Here is a 21,465-nt window from a genome sequence, read left to right as displayed (position 1 = left end):
ATTAAGTTTCTCCTTAAATCTGGTTTAAAAGTAAGAAGAATTAGGCTGCAGATTATTCTAGTCAATTAAACAAAGTCTCTCTGAAGATATAAAACTAAAAATATAATTTGATTATAATAATGTATCTTTTCCTCAGTAATTGCTTAAATTTCAGCGGTTATTTTTAGAAATCATGATTTCTATTCTCACTCTTATCAATCTTGTAGATTCTCCTAAAATGGATTAATTTACTAACAAGTCATATTTTGTATGACAAAGTGTAATCTATTCATCTAGTCCAGGGGTCAGCAAATTTTTTGCATTTGTAAAGCTGATTAAGATAATTAGACACAATTAAAACAAGAGGTTGACTGTAGGGAATCACTCATTTAACCTTGAACCCTCTATGCCTTGGATTGGGGAACTTTAGTTAAAAGCCCTGAGTGAAGGTCTCTTGGATGCAAACACCAAGAAAGTATGAGTGAGTGAGTGAGTGACCTTTGTGCAGACACAAAAGAATGCATGTGAATGGGCTTTAGAAAATTATCCTAGAGGTTCTGGATTGCCCCTTCCTTTGTGCTTGTTAATTAGCAAAAGAAAAGGGATGTACTGACCAAGATAGCCCTTTCTCCATGTCAGCAAAAGGACCATTAATCACTCTTCCCCCTTGTCACCTGATCTCCCTCCCTTGTAATCCTGTCACCTCTGCTCTTCTTCTGATAATAAAAGCTAAGGGAGAAGGAGATTCAGGAGGTCTCTCTCTTTGCCTCCTTGGCAGGGCTCCCTCTCTCTTCCTTTTGACATAAGTTTGTGTCTTGAGTAAGTTTTTTCCACGCAACTCCAGCAGGCTGGAGTACTACAGTTCACAAATAACAAAAAAGCATGTTACATGGAGATATATGAGTCTGTTCTCATATGGGTGCTGCACAAATGAAGGGGGATAGAATAGTCAGATACTTTAATTAGGCTTAAAAACATTCTAGATGACTAGATTCCATCACTGTTGGTCAAATAAGTTTGTAAATATGATATATATGTTTGCTCGCTTATCGTTTGCATTGGGTGTGAGGGACAGGCTGTAAGCAGGCAGGGTCATTATACCCTAAGGCTTAGTTTTAAGACTAAGCTTTTCCCCACACCCTTGACTGTTGCATGATGTGCAGTGGTGCACTCTTATGAGGAATCCCATTTATGCCTCAGATAAGTGACTTTGTATCAGAGACTTCCTTGTTTGTATATTGGATTAAAGATTTTGATTTCTATACTATAAAATGGGGCAAAGGAGCCATGCAGAAGGAGAGCAGAGAAAGGCCATGTGGAGGAGAGGAGAAGCAGCCAAGATGGCAGAGTGCTGAAGGAGAAGCCAATTTGTACAGATTTTGTGCAGAGAGAAGGAGGTGGGGAACAGAAGTGAATAAGGCTGGTGAGGTAGAAACTTTGATTCTAGGAAACTCAGATAAGTCAGTGGCTTTGAGAGCCCTGAATGGAAAGGGAAGTGTTTTCCCACTGTGTCTGTTTCTTGCCCACCTGGTGCAAGCTAGGATTAAAGGTAATGGCCCACCAGTTTTTGGCTTCGTTGTTTCATTACCGTCTGTCCGAATCAAATGCGAACCTGCCCAGGGCAGGCGGCTGTGATGATGGCTGTGTCTACTGGCTTTATAGTATGTATGTGGAGGCATACTTAATCAATAATGTTCAGAGTAGAAACAGTGAGCAATGAGACCAGATCAAAGAGGCAAGCTTGAATAGCATAATTATGTGACAGTGGAGTGTGAACTCACAGATAAAGTAGCTGAAAAATGTGAACATGCAAATGAGAGGGGTTTGTGATGCCTATGTGTAAAGTATCTTGACTCATTAGCATTAAAGAACAGTATCGGTAAAGAATCAGGAAAAAAGACTAAACTAACTGAGATCACTGAAGCACACAAAGAAAAGGGATCCAGGAGGTGCTGATTTGAAACCTGGAGCAAAGATAGAGTGCAAAGGAGCCCATGCAGAAGGAGAGCAGAGAAAGGCCATGCAGGCCTTTTTTTCAATTAAAGGCTTAATTGAAAAAAAGTTGAATTTATAAATAACAGAAAGACTTGAGACAATGAATAAGATAAAAGATAAAAGCACTGTACAATATAGTAACCACTGACCACATGTGATTGTTTCAATTTTAATTAACTAAAATTAAATAAAGTTTAAAATTCAGTTCCTTAGTCATAGCAGCCACATTTTAAACACCCTGTAGCCATATGTGATTAGTGGCGACCATATTGGATCGCACAAATAAAGAAATTTCCACATTTCAAAAAGTTCTGTTGGGTGGCACTGTACTAAGGACATTAAAATGAGTAAGAAAGAGAAAACAGCAGAGACAGAGGTGAAGAGGGAGAGATGGTGATTCATAACCTCGCTTATCCATTTGGGCTTACTGTCACTAGTTCTCATGTGATGGTCAAGATAGCCGCTGCTTTGAAATATTGGAGTTCTGCCACGCCTCTTCTCAGAGAGGTGCTGGAGACGTTGCTGCTTCACAGATGTTCTAGTTAGTTGGGATTGTTGGAACAGGGCACTGAGTTAGGGGTGGAGCCAAGGTTGTTCTTGGATGAAGAGGGTCTGTGCACAACCTAGTGACAAGCCCAGAATTCAAAGTCCATAAAGCATTCACTTGCCACCAAAAGGCTGCAAGAGTAGATTGGTTCTTTCTTCTCTGGTGCCCATGGCATCTTCAGTCATTCATGATCATATAATTTTTCTACATATATTGCTCAGGCTAAGTCAGAGGTCAAGATTCACTTTCTATCTTATTCAACTAATGAGAAATTTGGCCTGACCATCTCTTTTTATTTTATTTATTCACATCAACCAATTTTTATTATAAGCATTCTTGGTCATTGCAAGTAAATATTGGCAGCCTATCTCCTTCCCTCTAAGCTACATGATGAATAGCATGAAATTTCAACCCTGTGTTGAGTAACATTCTTTGTTACGCATCTACAAGTGAGATGACAGCATTCTGTAGAAGCTCTGACCCTCAGAGTTACCCTTTCTTTCTAGGACGTTTTTAGCATCCTTTTGCTCATTATCAACTTCTTATCCAATCCAGTAAGACTTTTGTCCCAGACTCCCATTTCAAATTCTATAAACTTCCTGCCACTCACAATATTTCTAATAGACATTGCAAAGCGAAAGAGAACATATCCCAAGAACACCGTCAAATGCTGCCTTGTGAGATTCACTATTTATTTTCACAAACCTCAGGGCTACTCAGTTTCCCATTTGCATGTGTGGGCAGCTGTGTTCCCCATGTTCTAATTGGCTCACTATGCAGCTTCTTGGCTCTGTGCTTGGGAATCGTCACTGACTTTTAACCCACCTCACCTGCAGAGCAGCTTTCTGTGTTTCCATTAGTATTTCAGGCACTGATCCTCATTTTAAAAATTACCAACAGAATTTTAATTGAAAGTTTTGATTGTTTACTTTTCATCTGACTTAGTGATATTTTAATATATTTTTTACTGCACTTGAAAAAGGTAAAACTTTAAAGAGAAAAAAACTGTTGGGGAGAGAAGATAATTATTCAGAGAAAAAAACAGGAACTTAACCTGGACTTAGTCTGGTCACTTAAAGGCAAAGGACCTTCTAATTGTAAGTATTATAGTTTTGCTTGTATGAATTAATGCTTTAAAAAAAATTCTCACTCTTTACTATTAGCAAATTTTCTCTCTCATAAAGAACAACTTTGAAAAAGAATGAATATCTCTAAACATTTACTGAACTGGAAAGTTTATAATTTCCCATTGTGACCTGAGTGTCTGGCTATGAGCACGAGCCAGATAATCCTCTTTGATGCTATAAACTTACATCCAGACTGCACTTGCTTTTTAATATGGGAAGCTAAGCAACCTGGAAATACAGCATAGGGTGAAGAGCCCTTATCATTTGTATCATTCTCCATCCTTCTGATTATTTTAAATGCCTGCCCCTGAAAACCTTCAGCAAAGGGGTGAATCTTCCATGCCCTACAGAGAGCTTTCAGCTGGGAGAAGGGTGTGTTCCTTAGCTTTTACCTGGGAGCAATGATGATCTTGTCAAGCATCTTAGTGAGACCAGCCCAAATTTTTAGGGTGGGGATCTAGACTGGTTATACGTACCTTCAGTCCCTCTTCCAGCAAAGGCAGAAACACCTCAAAGCCTGCATGTAAGAACATCTACTGAGAAATTATTTTAATCAGACACCAGCTGAGTGGGAGAAAGAAAAAGAACACAGAAGAAGGAACAACTCTCCCTTGGCCCTGGATGTAAGAGAACCCAGCAGCGATGGACTGGCAGCTCAGAGCAATTGTAGTGTTGTTCGTTTTTCTGGTAAGTGGATTCTGTTAAAACCCTTCGTGGTCATTCTTGGTGTAAACAAATGAGAACTTTTAGACAATGTTATTTAGTGTTATTTCCAACCTAAACCCATTAAAAGTTTATGTTAATGACAGGTGAGTTTATGAACTAGATTTTAAAATAGTATTTCTCTCTTTAATTGAAGACTCAGGATCATAATGCATCAGTGTCAACTCATCATATGACATCTCTGACATTGAAGTCATTGCTAAGTCATTCCGCGAACATATTGAATTTGGGGAAGTCATCTCACTATTTAATAGCACTTTATTGTTCAAGTTCTCTTTTGCAGGTGGGCTTTTAAAGTATTATCTCAGCCATGTCCTGATTTTTAACCTAAATATTTTTTCTTTCTCTTGGTATCTTCAGGTGGGGGGTGGGGGGGTGTTGATTCACTATAATTTTTAAAACATAAAAATAGGGTCCATATAAGTTATAATCATAGCAGTTTGTTACTGACCTCACTACACAAATAATCTCATTGGTTCCATATGTGGCTGGGATTTATATCACTAATATCAAATGCCCTACACTGCTAAATTCTTATATTATTTGACAATATTTTTATATTAAAAAATGATGGTGTAGGAGATTTATAAATGACATAGTAGGTAAAAGAATGGCTATAATTAAGAATAATTATAATTATTAATATATTTTTTCTTACTGAAGAAGATTCATAATGACTGATATACAAGTTGTACACTGTTGATCAGACAAATGCAATGAAATGTTTTATCATTGTCCCCCTTACACACTATTAGCTTTCTCTTTTTAAAGGTAATAGTAAGTACAGCATGAATGTGTTGCAACAATTTCACTTATTTCAAATGTTTTTTGGATTGTAGTTTCTCTAACAGTAAGATGAATGTAATTCAAAGAGGCCAGGGCCATTAAATTGTGATCCAATTCGGCAGGATGTATGTAATGCTGTGGTTCACATTTGTTTCTACTTGCTTCATTTTTTAAACTGGATTGTTCGGTTTCTATAATAACAAGTTATATCTTTGATTCAAGGAATGCTGGTTCATTTTAATTCAGTTTATTAATTCAAATATGTCATATCCAGTGGATTTTGTTGTAAACGAGCATCAATAAGCTAGTAGTTTTGATTCCAGGTTGCCCTTTAAATGTGAGCTATGTTACATGGACTTTTTAATGGAACTTTAGGATCAGTGGATATCATAACTTTGGATGTGGCAGGGATTAATAAACGTTATGCAGAATGTCTTTTGAATATAAAAGCATTTGTACATTGTAAAATAATAAAATGTACTTTTATTTTAATTTCATATAAATTTGATCTAGTAAGGCCTATTATAGTTACAGTCAAAGTTTATACTATGCTAATAAATTTTTAAAAATTTTTAAAAAGTTTGTTGACATGATTATTTACTTTTAGTGAATCTATAAGATATCTTATTTCATTATTTTTATAATATTTTAAATTAATTACATCCTATAAAATTTCTTTAAACAGCCACTTCCTAATTAGTCATCCTTAAGTAAAATGTATCATTTTATCAAAATCATATATCTTTATTAAACTTTCTCTCTTTGTACAGAGATTTTCTGGGTATTTGTGCTTTTCTGAGTCTGGATAGATTTATTTTATGTGAATTGTTTGTTTGTTGCTATATTTTACTTTGGAATCAATTACAAGTTTCTCATATACCTTATGAAAATATTTCTCAAAGAACTTAATCTATGTTAACTTAAAATGTTTCAGTTTTCCACTATTGTAACATTTTTGTAAAACATTTCACTTTCTAAGTTTCAGAAAATCATAATTTATTTTTACTACTGATTTGAATAAGTGTCCTTTGGAGTTCTACAGCCAATTTTTGCTTTAAAATACCAGTACTTTTTTTTTTAATTAACCACTACTAGAGCAAACTCTTCCACTTAACTTTCTGCTAGCCTTACTGTGAATGTTCGCTTTTACAAAAAAAAAGAGAAGAAAAACACCTATCTAAAGTATTTATATTCTTCTCTGCTCAAAGTCGATAAGTGAAAACCCACAGTGCAGAACACAGTAGACAATTTAATACCTTTAAGACATTTAAACTGGTAATATCTTGAATGCAGATCCATTTGAGAGCAGGGAAGCCATCTGTTTGCAAGTAGGTTGGGTAGTCGGCTCAATATACCAAAAGGTATAGACCCTGTTCAGATTACTGGGTTAGAACTGGGAGAATAAAAATAAAGAACCTGTTCTCATAACAACAAACATTACCACATGATTATCACCATCATTCCATTATTTAGACCAGTCTCCTGGACAGACAATAGCTTACACCTGTTATAACACAACTAGCCAAATAAATATTATTGAATCTGCATTTATTTATTTTTGTTTCCATGAAATTTGTATGAGAGGAGATAGTCTAGGCCAGAGAACGATATTACCTATGCACCAAATATAAGAAGTCTCTGAGAATGATTGTGACAATGGTAGAAGGTATGACATGGTCACTGTTGAAAGCAAAATAGAACCAGAAGAATTTTTATAGTTCTAATGAGTTCTAAAACTTACTTGTGACACTGTCAGGTCTAATAAGTCAAATCAATACATTTTTGAGGTGTCTTTTTCTATAAAGGCCAATTTCTGCAGCAAAGAACTCAAATAAACCCGTCTTTACCTAGAGCCAAGGATGACCCAGTTTCTTCGGTATATCGTAAGAGCCTAGCTGCTTCTTTTTCCATGGTCAATATTGCCTTTTAATATCCCCCACCCTGTGACTACCTGAGAAACTAACTCCACACTTTGAATGTAGCTGAAATTATTTAGTATTTAAGTAGGAGGTTATCTGACTATTTCTCAGCACTCAGGCAAAATTACACAAAAAATAATACACGGGAAGACAAAAGTAGGTTTACAGTTGTGAGTACACAAAACACACAGGTTATTCTTGTATTATTATTTATTAACTGTTGAGTTATGTATTTGTGCTAAAGCTGTAAATCTACTTTTATCCACCCTGTATATACTTTATTACATTGTTTATCAACTTATTTGAACGGGATATTTTAAATTCCCATAATTCTGATCACTGATGTGTAAAATGAGGGAAGGACTAACAAACTACTAGAGACTAAACAGAAGATAAGCAAATAAGGGGATTCTTCATGCTTTCTTGAGCACATATTTTAATGATGTATATTATAGATATTAGTATTTCAGTAAGACACTATATAGAAAATGGAAGCAGTATTTTGGTTCACCTGTTTTGTAAAATTTATAAATTGCATTTAAGCCAAATCATTTCTATTTATATGGTGCTCTGAACTGCACACTTCATGGCAAATGCAAGACCAGGATCTTCTTTCACCTTTATGAAAATTAAGAGTACAGATTTAGCATCATTTCATTGGTTTTCATTACCGCAGAGTAAAAACATTTTGCCATACCTGATTTAGGCAATGGAAAACCTACAGCATTGTAAAATGACACCTTGGGGCCAGGCTTGGCCCCAAAGGGACAAGATACATCTATTTAACAAGGCTCATGAATCTAGAAAAATCACTCTCATGTCTATACCCAGAGCACTTAGTTTCTGATAACTCTTTCTTCACTATACATTCTTCAAGGACATTGTTGCAGAATATCTCCATGTCCTAACAGTCGTTGCCTAACGTATGAGCAGGAGACATGCTCCACATTGCAGTTAGACTTATTACATTCCCATCAAAGAGGGAACACCCTGACGGAGTGTTGGGGCATGCCACAGTTACTGATTATGCTGGACATGCAAATGCCTTTAATAGACTAACCAGGACAAAGTAGTTTAAATGCCATTGGCTGCTGGTCCTGCCCTCAATTGGTCTATGAGAAAAGAGCACCATCTTTTATATTTGTCCAATGAAAAATCACATCCCCACAAATTAATGGCTGCCCATTGCTCATAAAACTACTTGACGATAAGTTATTTGAAGTTCTGTCTGATTTATTTTTTGCATATTTCATAATGCTTTGCCCCAATGCATAATTGCTCAAGAGGTGTCTAGTCATACAACGTAATGGCATCAGAAGGGAATTTTTGGATAGCTCATATCTCCCTTCACCCACACATTTCAAAAATTGTCAACGTATTAAATGTGAAAATAATAATGTTGAGTTCTCCTTACACTTATTCTTATGGTAGTATTAAATTTACTATACATGTCATCTTAGGCTTACCATAAGATTTTTAGGGCATAAGCCCTTTAAAGGTCTTAATCTACCCTAGGATCCACATAATACACATTCAGTATATATATCAAATAAATATATAAACCAATGAACAAATAAGAGAAATTGACCTATCAAGTGTCAACTCCAGGATAATGACTTCTGTGCAAGTAATACACAGGAAAGATAAAAGAGGAGGTTTTATTAAAGAAGCAAATTATTGGCCCTGGCTGGTTGGCTCAGTGGTAGAGCATTGGCCTGGCATTCAGAAGTCCCGGGTTCGATTCCCGGCCAGGGCACACAGGAGAAGCGCCCATCTGCTTCTCCACCCCTCCCCCTCTCCTTCCTCTCTGTCTCTCTTTACCCTCCCGCAGCCGAGGCTCCATTGGAGCAAAGATGGCCCGGGCACTGGGGATGGCTCCTTGGCCTCTGCCTCAGGCGCTAGAGTGGCTCTGGTCACAACAGAGAGACGCCCTGGAGGGGCAGAGCATCGCCTCCTGGTGGGCGTGCCGGGTGGATCCCGGTTGGGCACATGCGGGAGTCTGTCTGACTGTCTCTCCCCGTTTCCAGCTTCAGAAAAATATATTAAAAAAAAAAAAAAAGAAGAAGCAAATTATTATTTTTAAGCTTCTCTCAAGTTCATTCTTGTTATGTCTATAACATTTACATACATTAAAATTTGATGCTTAACAAAAAAAAAAACAACTAAGTAACTGGAAGACCACCTCACAATTATTAAATGCAAGAGGTTTTCCTTATAAAAATTAAGGTACTAATTTTGAGACCATTTTTGTTACATGCAAAGAAATGTAAAAGTTAGTATTAAAAGAAAAGAACTATAATGGAGTAGAACTAGACAGTCATTGAAATGAGTATGCAAGTTTGTATTCTGTGGTTGTTGGGTTTTTGTTTCTGTTTTTGTTTTTTATGTGGATTAGTTTCTAGACTAGAGATGAAAGGAAGATTCCTTGAGGATTCACTTCAAGTGAATTATTCACTGTTCTCAAAATTTTGGGATTAAAAATGGCTTTAGTGTCCTAGACAGATGAGGAAACTGAAGCTCAGAATGGCTAAGTGACTTATCCTAATGCCCATATTCAGTGGGCAAAGAGCCGAGATGCACTCAGTGAGTTTGCCAACCCCTGTATTCATTTCTAAGTAAATCTCCTTCCCAGACAGCCTTCGTAGAACATATTTTCAACTTATTTTAGAGTCCAAACTACTCCCCTATTTACCAGAAAATAACTTTACCTTTACCCTAGGCACAAGGTTGATGTCATCAGGGATGATGCCCTTCAATTTCCTTCTCTTAATTGATTTTAATCTCCATACTTTCGCACTTTCTTACCCTTTGCCTTCAAAGCCCTTTCTTTCTGCCTGTTCCCTCCTGCTCATCACAGTACTTCCAGCAAGTACTTTCTCAACCTCTCCTGTTTCAAATAAAAATCTCATACTCTCCTCTTTCAAAAATCCACTTCTCTTTCTCCCCAAATATCTGCTTGGACATTTCATCTAATTCTACTGTCACTTCTATTTCCTTACATCCACCAAATAAAATTTTAAAAAGTCATCTTTTTATCCTTTTCCCCTACATCTTCTTCCTCACTCGTAAGTATTCCACTGAAGGTCACGGAAAACCAGGATTTCCTCTGCTCAACTTTTTTATATCACCTGACACTTGTTCACATTACATCTATCTTCCAGTTCTCTCTTCTTCTGACAACCATGACATTGCATTATATTTTTCTTTTATTTCTTTGGCCACTTTTTTTCTGTCTCTTTCATTGTTTCTTGTGTATTGTTATTGTTCCCAGATACATAAACGTAGGAATTCCCCTGGTTTCATCCTCAGCCACAGGTTGTTTCTTTGCTGTAGTCTCTTCTTTAGGGATTTCAGTTTCTCCCATGATTTCAATCATCTCATCTGAGCAGGTATCCCTCAAATCTTTGTATCAGACCTGAACTATTCATGGTACTGAGATACATTCAAATCACTGAATATCTTTCCCGGGCATTTCTGTGGCATCTTAAACTCTATGTTTGCCAAATTCTACATCTGTCCTGCTAAACTCTACCTCTGCTTGCTTCTAATCTCCTGTTTTAAAACTGCCATTAGCTGAGATTCTTCCCTTTCCTGACACCCACATCCTACTTGTTCTCAAACCCTGTCGATTTCAACATAGCAGTATCTCTTCCTTGATCTTTCCCAGTCTGTTCCCACTACCTCTGCTCCTTCTCATCCCCAGACTGATTTGATGCAGAAGCTCAATTGCTCATGGTCTGTAATCACTGCCTCTTCTCACCACCTCCATCTATTATTGTCAGAGTTATCTTTAAAATACACAATTTTATCATGTTTTTCCCATGATCAAGATTCTTTAGTAATTTCCTACTGCACACAGGAATTTGGTGTTAGAATTCAATAGGTACCTTTGATATATGATCTAGACAATTCCTGTCATTTTACAAATGAGAAAACTAAAGCTCAGGGAATTTAGGAAGCACATTGAAAGTTTTCTGACTCTTCCAAGCACTCTTTTTATCTTATTATTTTGCCTTTAAGAGTCCAAGAATGACTTTGTTCCTTTAGACTCTGAGAAAAAGACAATATGATTATGTCAACAGCACATATTTTTAAGCAACCTGACCGTTTTTTAATTACTAATCCAATTGAGAGCCTGACAGAATGGTGAAACCTACTTGGTCTTCTGCCTAAGTTGCCTCTCATGAGAAAAAGAATGACCCAGCTTCATAAAGTTGGAAGGTGAGTCACCTGGCATAGTTCTTCAAAACAAACAGCAGCACTGACTTCAGTGCGGTAAGGGAAGTGCAAGACAGATAACAGATGAATTCTGTAGCTATGAAGAAATAGCTTCAAAACAGACAAATGAGGCATCCCCATCCCCCCATCCAACATCCACAGATAAGAGGAAAAAGTGCTCATGATTTCAAAGTAGCAAGAAGCACACAGCTGCATTAATATGATTTTAGTTCTGCACCCAAGAAGGACTTTACAATAACATTTCAGTTACTTGTCCAAACTATTTGGGCCATTTGCTTTTCTTTTCTCCCCACAGTATTACTATTATTGCTGTTGTTATATATAAACATTTCTAATCACAAGGATAATAAGAGATTAGACTATAAATCAATTTTTTATTCTCAAAATTGTAATGTCAGTTCTCTGTATATTTTATTTAATAATTTACATAACTTAGGCTGTCTTGTTCTTAATTGTAAAACTGACACCTCAAGCACAAATTTGGGCTAAATTGTATTGGATTGTGTTTAACCATATATTAATAGCAAAACCTCAATTCCCTCACTTGTAAAATAAAGATAATTATAGTATTATCCATATGTACTTGTGAAGATAAAATGCATGGATTTCTCTAAATATGTTGTCTAATACTTAGTTATCATTTAGTGAATTGTAAATGGTGATAATGATCATGATTAACATTAAATATATACCATGGGTTTATAACTCCTATAATAAAACTATTATGTTTTTAAATTTCTCATAATAACCATAAATGCATATTATGTTGAATTATCAATTATGTCAATTTTTGAAAAATATGTACTTAGACACTAAAATTTTATTTTTAATTTAATGGTGACATAAAAACTATAAAAAGTAACTCACTATAGTTTGAAATTACTATTATTAGTACTTTTTAAAATGCAAATCATAATTTTATCAGTAATACAGATAAACTGTTTGCAATAACAGTTTTTATACTTTGCACTTCTAAAAAAATTCAAGTAGGAGTTTAAAATGTCTTATTTAAAGAGAAATAAGAACTAAAGACATAATGTATTAATTCTAAATGCAGTTCAAAACTTCATAAATGCAAACTAGCCCTCAAATCTACACCTAATTTATTAGATAGATATTTTATAAAAGTCTTAAGTATACTGATATAATAAACTTAATACAGAAGTGTATTTTTAGAAATGCCTTTGGTTTTTAGAAAAAATAAGTTCAGTTACCCTGATTTCACACCACAAGTCATATGTAACAGTCAAGGCCAGAGCTGAACTGAAACTAGGCAGAGCTCTGCTAGACTAGCTCACGTCTATAATGCAGAAGAAAAGATAAAAGGCAGTTGTTAACCCAGCAATTTGCTCCTACACTCCTGAAAGTTCCTCTCCTTGCTATGGAAAAATGCACTTATATCATCTGTTTAGTGAGAACAATAAAACCTAAAATATGAGCTCATTTTTACATAGAGAAAATTATTTCATTTTATTTTAGAACTTTATATTCTTATATTTCAATGCAAGTAAAAAAAAAGCTATCTTAAAATTTTCAAAAATAGAAAATCATCCATTTAGAATTATAATGTGAAGAAGCCAATAGTTTAAAGCTTTCTGGATACTTTCTGCTTTGTATCCTTTCTATACCCCAAACCATTTTTCTCCCTATTTCCATATATGCTACCCAGATGCTAAAAGTATATAGTCAAGGCCCTGGCTGGTTGACTAGTGGATAGAGCGTTGGCCCGGAGTGCAAATATCCCAGGTTCAATCCCGGTCAAGGCACACACGTGAAGTAGCCATCTACTTCTCTCCCTCTCCCTCTCCTCCTTCTCTCTTTCTTCCACTCCCATAGCAAGTGGCTCAATTGGTTTGAGCATCTGCTTCAGGGACTGAAGACAGCTCAGTTGATTCAAGCTTCGGCCCCAAATGGAGGTTGCCAAGTGGATCCCGGTGGGGTCACATGCGGGAGTCTATCTATCTCCCCTTCTCTCACTTAAAAAAAATACTGCAGTCAAAAGTTTTAGTATCACAACTTATTGTTGAACATTACTTAATATCTCTAGCTCCTCGGGCACAAGATTTTACTAAAAGGACCCGAGTTTTCAATCCTCATTCCCACTGGGCTCTAGCTTCAAATGTTCTAGATCATATGATTACCAGAATCTGCATAGGCTAAGCATAAAAAAGAAGTTAAAATAAAAGTAATAAAAAGAAGAAGAGTAAAATTGAAATATAAAAACTAGAAGGAAAGGCATCCTTAGCATCATTATCAAACTTAAGAGATAAGCCAGGTCCACCTGAGGAAATAATTTTAATCATCAGACTTGTTTAATTTTTTAAAATGATTTTATAACATAAATTATAAAGAATTTACTTAAAATTTAACAATTGTGTTTATCTTATTTTTTTTTATAGGTGGTGGTGGAAGTTAACAGTGAATTTCGAATTCAGGTAACATATAGCAAATTTCTGTTTTCAAATTAAATGGTTTGGCACTAACAACATACCCTTGCCCTCCCCCCAACAAAAAAGTCATCCTTATGATTAAGGTTAATAAAGTATCAAAATTACCAATCTTCTCAATCAAGCATCCTTTCTGATATTACAATTACCCCTCCTACAAATTCTTCAGGGGGATGTGAATTATAACAAAAGTTATAATTATTAACAAAAGTTAATAAGTACTATTAATTTACCCTGCCCATTCAAGGTAAGGGATTATAATGCTAAAAATGGCACCATCAAGTGGAACTCAATCAGAAGGCAAAAACGTGAATGGATCAAGTTTGCTGCAGCCTGCCGTGAGGGTGAAGACAACTCAAAGAGGAACCCGATAGCCAAAGTAAGTGTCAACCTTAGAACATAAAAACAAAAATCAAAATGAAGTTAAAGTTTCAAAGTATCCGTCTTTTAAATATTTTGTGACCATATCTCACTGACAAGTTGTGATATAAAATAAAACTATAGTCATTCAGATTATGAACATTGAAGCCATTAAAAGGATAAATTAAGAAATTTAGGGCCTGACCAGGCAGTGGTACAGTGGATAGAGTGTCAGACTGGGACACAAGAGGACCCAGGTTCAAAACCCCGAGGTCACCAGCTTGAGCACAGGCTCATCTGGCTTAAGCATGGGCTCAGCAGCTTGAGTGCAGGGTCGCTGGCTTGAGCATGGGATCATAGACACTACCCCATGGTTGCTGGATTGAAGCCCAAGGTCACTGGCTAGAAGCCCAAGGTTGCTGGCTTGTGCAAGAGGTCACTCACTGTGCTGCAGCCCCCCTGGTCAAGGCACATATGAGAAAGCAATCAATGAACAACAAAGGTGATGCAAAGGTGCTGCAATGAAGAACTGTAAAGAATTGATGCTTCTCATCTTGCTCCCATCCTGTCTATCCCTTTCTATCCCTCTCTCTCTGATACTCTCTCAGTCTCTGTCAAAAAAAAAAAAAAAAAAAAAAAAAAAGAAAGAAAAGAAAAGAAAAAAGAAATTTAGGCACTCAGGTAAACAGGTAAGAATTGACTCACCTTACTGATGAAATTAATACACATGGTCATGTGTTACCCCTAAGTCTAGATTTTAAAAATATAGTGATTTAAGTAACAAATTTACCACTCCGCACATTTACAGGAACTATCAATGTGTGCTCTTTCTGCCTCATAATTTATTAGGATTAAATTCCTATCTTGGCTTGTTTATGAACATTCACAATGTATGATTTCTTAACCTTTTTCCTTTTGCATTCCCCTACATGCCTTTCTACACAAACACACACACATGCAGAGGCACACTCAGAAACACATCCCCACACACAGATTCACTCATATACAAATATATATATATATGGACACACATAGAAACATAAAACTTTCATATAGATACATACAGAGACATTTCCCATTTTATTTTTAAAAAGGAGAGCAGTCACTTATTTGGGGTGGTCCTCTTATTTTTCTCCTAATACATCCTTCCCATTTTCAGAATGGGAAGAGTCAGATATCTTTTGTTACCTACCTAAATCCACCTCAATCTTCTTTCAAAACCACATTTTAAAAAATTGAATCAGAAGATCAAAGTTATGTAATGATAATAATGGCCAATTCTTTAAAAGGGCAAGGAGTGCTCTAGTCTGAGTGCTATCACAGAGCCTGAAAATAATTGCAAATACAGAGAGAAGGAACACATGCAGGGATGATGGTTGCATAGACTTAGATGTATTAAGGTGACATTTTACTTTTTTTATTATTTGGTAGAAATACAAACAGAATTTCTTCTATTACATTATCAGTTACCACTGAAAATACTAGAACTGTATCTATTTCATTTATCTAGGAAAATAATTCTCTATTTGCAGAATTTCCCCCAAAATAACAAGGACAGTACATTAAACAGTTCTCAAATATAGCAGATACTTTAGCATCCTATAATATTTTCAATTGTGTGCTTTCTACAGATTCATTCAGATTGCGCTGCAAACCAGCCAGTTACATACCGGATCTCTGGAGTAGGAATTGATCAACCACCTTTTGGAATCTTTGTTATTAATCAAAAAACTGGTGAAATTAACATAACATCCATCGTTGATCGAGAAGTTACCCCGTTTTTCATTGTAAGTGCATTCTGTGTGAATACGTATAATCAGGTCTAAGTTATTTTTGGAATAACTTTAGCTTAGATCATACTTGATGTGATTTCAAGAGTCTCTATATTAGGTATTTTCAGTTGTCTCTTAATTTATGAACAGCTATGACCCAAGAGACACACAGAGAAAACTGAGAGTCAGAGGAGTGTTTTGCTTAAGTGCCTTAGCAAAAATGCTAACCACTGGTTGGGCCCCAGTGGTAACCTATTTGATTAGAAGGGCAAATACTCAATTTTTACTTCTACTTCTTTAATTTCATTGAGGATGTTGGTCCTCTCTAATTCCAATGTAGCTCCCAACAGGAACCTTTTCTGAGTGAACATACTGTATAGTTATACTATTAATGCACATTGCTCAAGCTTACCCGAGCACAGAATGTGCCTTGGAAAGACTTCAGTTCCATCTTGACTGAATCTTACTCTATTTTTTTACAATAGCTGTGAGAAAGCTTAAATGCTTACTCTTCAAATCCTTAACCTCATTTCTGTTTTAAGCAGCTGACCTGATGACCAACTTCATTTAAAAATATGAGGTCCTTCAACACAAATTTCTATGGATAATTCTTTCCCCAGCTCAGAAAGCGTGGAAGGGTAATAAACAATAAAGGAGGCCAAATATGATATATGATGAGAGAAGATGATTTAACTTTGGGTGGTAGGCACACAATGCAAGATACAGATCATGTGTCATAAAAATGTAGACTTGAAACCTATGCAACATTATACAATCACTCCAACAAATTTCATTTAAATAAAATTAAATAAAATAAAGAAGAAATGTTCTACATCAAATCCAGAAGTAAGATGAATTTTCTGGGGGGGTTTTCCTAATATATCTCAAGAATTTCCATTGTCCCATACATCATTTACCTGTTTCTTCAAGAATCTTATTCTGCCAACTTTTTTTTCATGTCTCTTCTGCTTGCTCTGAGGGATGCTTCCACATAGTCAACACTTGTTACTACTTAATATAAAAAATAAGGACATAAAGAAAACTTTTGTTGACTTTGTAACCTCTTCTATTAAAACGCTATCAATCCATATCCAAAAATATCTTCATATAGTAATCTGTGCTACCTGCATTCACTCATACTGCTTGTCTGTGTTCCTAAGACTGTTTTAATTCCTTAGTCTTCTATTCCAAACTTGTATTTCTGCCTTAGTTCTCACAACATTTTCCCCAAAACTCTAAATCAGCATGCCAGCTGCCTAGCTTTTGTTGTAGCACAATGCGTTTTTATATGAAATATACCAAATAGGTAAGATAGTATAATATACTTATATACACATTTAATAATAATAATGATAATAATAATAATAATACAAGTAGACATAGAGCCACTGCCTAGCTTCTAAATGCTATATTTCTTTGCAGCTCCCACTTGACTCTCCTTTCTACAGCTTCAATTCCCAAGAGTATCTACTCCTACTTTTAAACAATGCATTTACATCATTTTGTCTCCTTCCTTATGTAAATCCTTTTGCTTGGAGCACCCTGCCAATTCCCAGCTTCATCTCTTGAAATTCTCTTTCAAGAACTGTCTCAGTCATTACATCCTCCTATGATGTCATAGTATTTTTGTCCTTCCTTTTGTGACTGATCATGTTACCTTTTCTCAAATTGTACTTTGAGTTCATGTTTGCCTCCCCTTGTTGATTGTAATTACTACTTGTGTTTACAGTCCACTAGGAAATAAAAGCTCATTTTTCTTTTAGTTACACAGTACCTGGTACAGTGTCCAAAGAAGTAAAAACTTTAATATCTGTTGCATCATATAATTATTTCTCTCTCTCTCTCTTTTTTTTTCCCCCCTAGATCTACTGCCGGGCTCTGAATGCACAAGGCCAAGATTTAGAGAGGCCTCTTGAGCTCAGAGTTAGGGTTTTGGATATAAATGACAACCCTCCAATATTTTCTCTGTCTACTTTTCTAGGACAAATAGAAGAAAATTCTAATGCAAGTAAGTAATTAACTTGATTAAGTAAATAGGAATATATTGGCTTACAGATCATTCTTAACCGGTCAAGTAGTGGCTGAGTTATGTCAATGTACTATGTCACAAATGTAAGAGATAATTACAGAAAAGCATGCAGAAGAGAAAGGCATGAGGAAGTCTCAACAAAAGCTTTTCTTTCAACTGCAGAAGAAGCTCCAATCTGTCATATGCAAGGAGTGACTCCAAAGTAAAGAGAATTTCCTTGTGTAACTCACGCACCAGGCCTGCAGGAGACTCCTACTGGAAAATTCCAAAAGGACTTTGCACAGTGGTGGCAGGGCCCTGGAGGGAGAATTTAGCCTCCTGGGCTGACTGCTTTGAAGGACAATCTCAACCACTTTTATTCATACTGCTTTTCTTTCCTTTCTTTCCTTTTTTCTTTATTCTTTTTTTTTAAATTTTAATTACTTAAAAGTCACTCACAGAAATCACTTCCAGGCAATCTCTTTTGTGACCATAATCCTCAAGAGCTTTTATTGACAGCAGATAAATGCAAAACAAGTATTGATTCTTCTTCTATATGATGTAATATATATAGGGTTTGTTGGCTTTTTACTGAAGTTATTGATTTTAGGTATTTAAAATGTATTATAAACCGAATCTTTTTTAGGCCACCATGCATATTTTAAACTGATTGTTTCAAGTGGTGCTAGTTAAGGGAAACCAGAAAACCTATAACTAGACAGAGCATTTACCTGTAAGAGCTCTGATAATCTAAAGGTAAAATAGCCTCCTTATGGATTACTGTAAATGGCAATATTTTAACTATCCCTAATATCATTTCATTTCACCACATTAGCCTTTTAAAAAAGCATTATACTATGAAATGGAAAGGCAGAATAAAATATTTCTTTGTTTTCTATCAGCAATATCTAGGTTCTCGGTAAAATGTGGTCTTTTGTGAATGCAAACATAGAATAAGAAGATAACACATTAATATGCTGAAGAAGTAGAAAGGAAAAATGATAGAGTGCATGTTATACAAACCAACTAACATCTTGTTAGAAAAGTAATACACTATACTATAACAAAAATGCAAACTGTCCATTTAAAATCAACTTTTCTTGCTTTCTAGATACACTGGTAATGAGACTCAATGCTACTGATGCAGATGAACCAAATAATTTGAATTCAAAAATAGCTTTCAAGATCATAAGCCAGGAACCTTCTGATTCACCCATGTTTATTATCAACAGATACACAGGAGAAATTCGAACAATGAATAGTTTTCTAGACAGAGAGGTAATTTCTTTTTCATGAATTGGTTAGTTTATAGGAACTGATTCTAAAAAAAAGGGTACCCAAGAAAGAAAAAAAAAAGGGAACTATATTTTAAAATTTTAACTACATAACTTTTCACATAATGGTAGTGACATAAAAATCTTTAAAATAAATATATGGAGTTTTCTCACATATATTTTATACTGTCACTTTTTATTTAATTTTACTTAAGATTTGCCTGAAATTGACAAAACTATATTCTGAGAGTACATAAAAATACACATAAAGTAGAGGCAAAAGCTCCATTTTAAAAAATTGATTATATAATGAAATAAATTTAAGACATTTGCTGTTATATCCCCCATCTTGATGAGTCACAATGCATTTGAACATGGGCAAGCCTCTAAAAATTTTTACAGGCTAAGAAACTGGTTTATCTTTCTTTAACCTAGTATATCCTAAGCTCATTTGACAACAGAAATCTTTTTTTTCCCCTATGTTGTACCTACTGACAGCCCACTGATTACCTTAGGAAATGAATCACAGCAACAGATACATAGAAATTAAGTAACATCCATATCTATCTTTTCATTTACAAATAAGAAAACCAATAGTGATTGTTATCAAATTAGAATCAGCATTACCTAGTTTCTAACATGCTATGCAGTCCCATAACTTAATGTAAAAATATTAACTTTTTATTTTCTTTAATATTAATTGTCTCCAGCATAGATTTATATAAATGTTGAGCCAACAATTTAAAAGAACTTTGCATGAGACAGAATAAGGACTGTCTATGTCAATTGTGATACTGTTTGTAATGTATAATTTTAGCAATATAGCCATTATGCTCTTGCTGTAAGAGGCTCAGACCGAGATGGCGGGTCAGATGGCATGTCAGCAGAATGTGAATGCAGCATTAAAATCCTTGATGTCAATGATAACATCCCCTACCTGGAACTTTCTTCAGTAAGTATTTGTCTTTGAAATTAATAGCTTTAAATTCATCACATTCAAAAATTTGTTTGAACAACCCTATTTACAGATGTATATGTTATCCTTCATTACATACAACCCAAATGTAGACATGTACTTTGTCTGTGATTGTTTATATAATGCACAGGGGGGATATATTTGAACAATGAAAAGTGAAAATATCAACAGATCCCCTTTCTAAATAATGAATAACTATAAACATTCCACATAAGTCTAGTATAGTTCTCTCACTCACAGTTTGTGTTAAGAATATTTTTTTGCTTCTTTTTTCAGAATGAATTAAAAATTGAAGAAAATGCTCTCCATTCAAATTTGCTCCAAATTAGAGTCATTGACTTGGATGAGGAGTATTCAGCTAACTGGTTGGGAGTGATTTTCTTTATCTCTGGAAATGAAGGAAATTGGTTTGAAATAGAAATGAATGAAAAAACAAATGTGGGAATTTTAAAAGTTATTAAGGTATGGTTTAATTATCCTAAATATTTTGTTCTCTTAGTCTTTTTCCAAATGTTAATCTTAAAACAAAATGTTAAGATTTCACAAACTTGAATGAGTGAAAGAATAAAAATTACTTTTTTAAAATAGTATATGATGGCCTGACCTGTGGTGGCGCAGTGGATAAAGCATCAACCTGGAACGCTGAGGTCGCCAGTTCAAAACCCAGGGCTTGCCTGGTCAAGGCACATATGGGAGCTGATACTTCTTGATCCTCCCCCCTTCTCTCTGTCTCTCTCTCTCTCTCTTGCTCTCTCTCCTCTCTTTCTAAAAATGAACAAATAAAATATAAAAAATAAAAATAAATGAAAATGGTATATGATATAGAGCTTTTTCATAGAGAGTTTTTCTGCTTATATAATTTCATGAAACAGGCATTAAATTTTAACTCACAACTCTTCTATCAATACAGTACTCCCTCACAGATCATAAGAATTAAAAGAATTTTTAACTCAAAACCAAAGTGTATTATGACCATAAATGCACTAGAGATTTGGTCCAAGTCACTTGAGTTTTCCAGTGTCCCCCTTACATTACTGATCTGCAAAATTTACCTGCAGTAGAATTTCCTCTGAGATGTAAAAGAAAAATAGAAAATATCTGTCTCCTAGGGAGCTGATGGTGAAAGTTTCACCCTGTGCTATAAGACCTACCGAGTCTATTTTTATAATCTGCAATAGCTGTGCATGGACTGTATGGGATGTGTGCACTATGGATTCTTCGTAGTAAAATAGAATTTCTTTTTCACTCTTTTCTTCAATATAGTCCTCAGAAGTAGACTTCTAAGAAATTCTGTCATCATAGGAATGTGTGAT

General features: G+C 35.2%; 1 protein-coding gene across 1 annotated transcript in view; it reads left to right on the top strand.

Moving 5' to 3' along the window:
• Positions 1-4,179: 4,179 nt before the first annotated feature.
• Positions 4,180-21,465, top strand: part of DSG1 (desmoglein 1) — a 38,032-nt gene continuing 20,746 nt past the window's right edge. The window contains 8 exon segments of the mRNA XM_066352898.1: positions 4,180-4,335; positions 13,715-13,750; positions 14,010-14,141; positions 15,754-15,909; positions 17,758-17,902; positions 19,014-19,180; positions 19,994-20,128; positions 20,429-20,614. Coding sequence (XP_066208995.1) covers positions 4,291-4,335; positions 13,715-13,750; positions 14,010-14,141; positions 15,754-15,909; positions 17,758-17,902; positions 19,014-19,180; positions 19,994-20,128; positions 20,429-20,614 — 1,002 coding nt within the window. The 5' untranslated portion in view covers positions 4,180-4,290.

This window comes from Saccopteryx leptura, chromosome 11 (genome assembly GCF_036850995.1).
Source record: "Saccopteryx leptura isolate mSacLep1 chromosome 11, mSacLep1_pri_phased_curated, whole genome shotgun sequence".
NCBI classification, from domain to species: Eukaryota; Metazoa; Chordata; class Mammalia; order Chiroptera; family Emballonuridae; genus Saccopteryx; species Saccopteryx leptura.
Note: the sequence above shows the minus strand (reverse complement) of the source record. Positions and strands in the feature narration are given on the sequence as shown.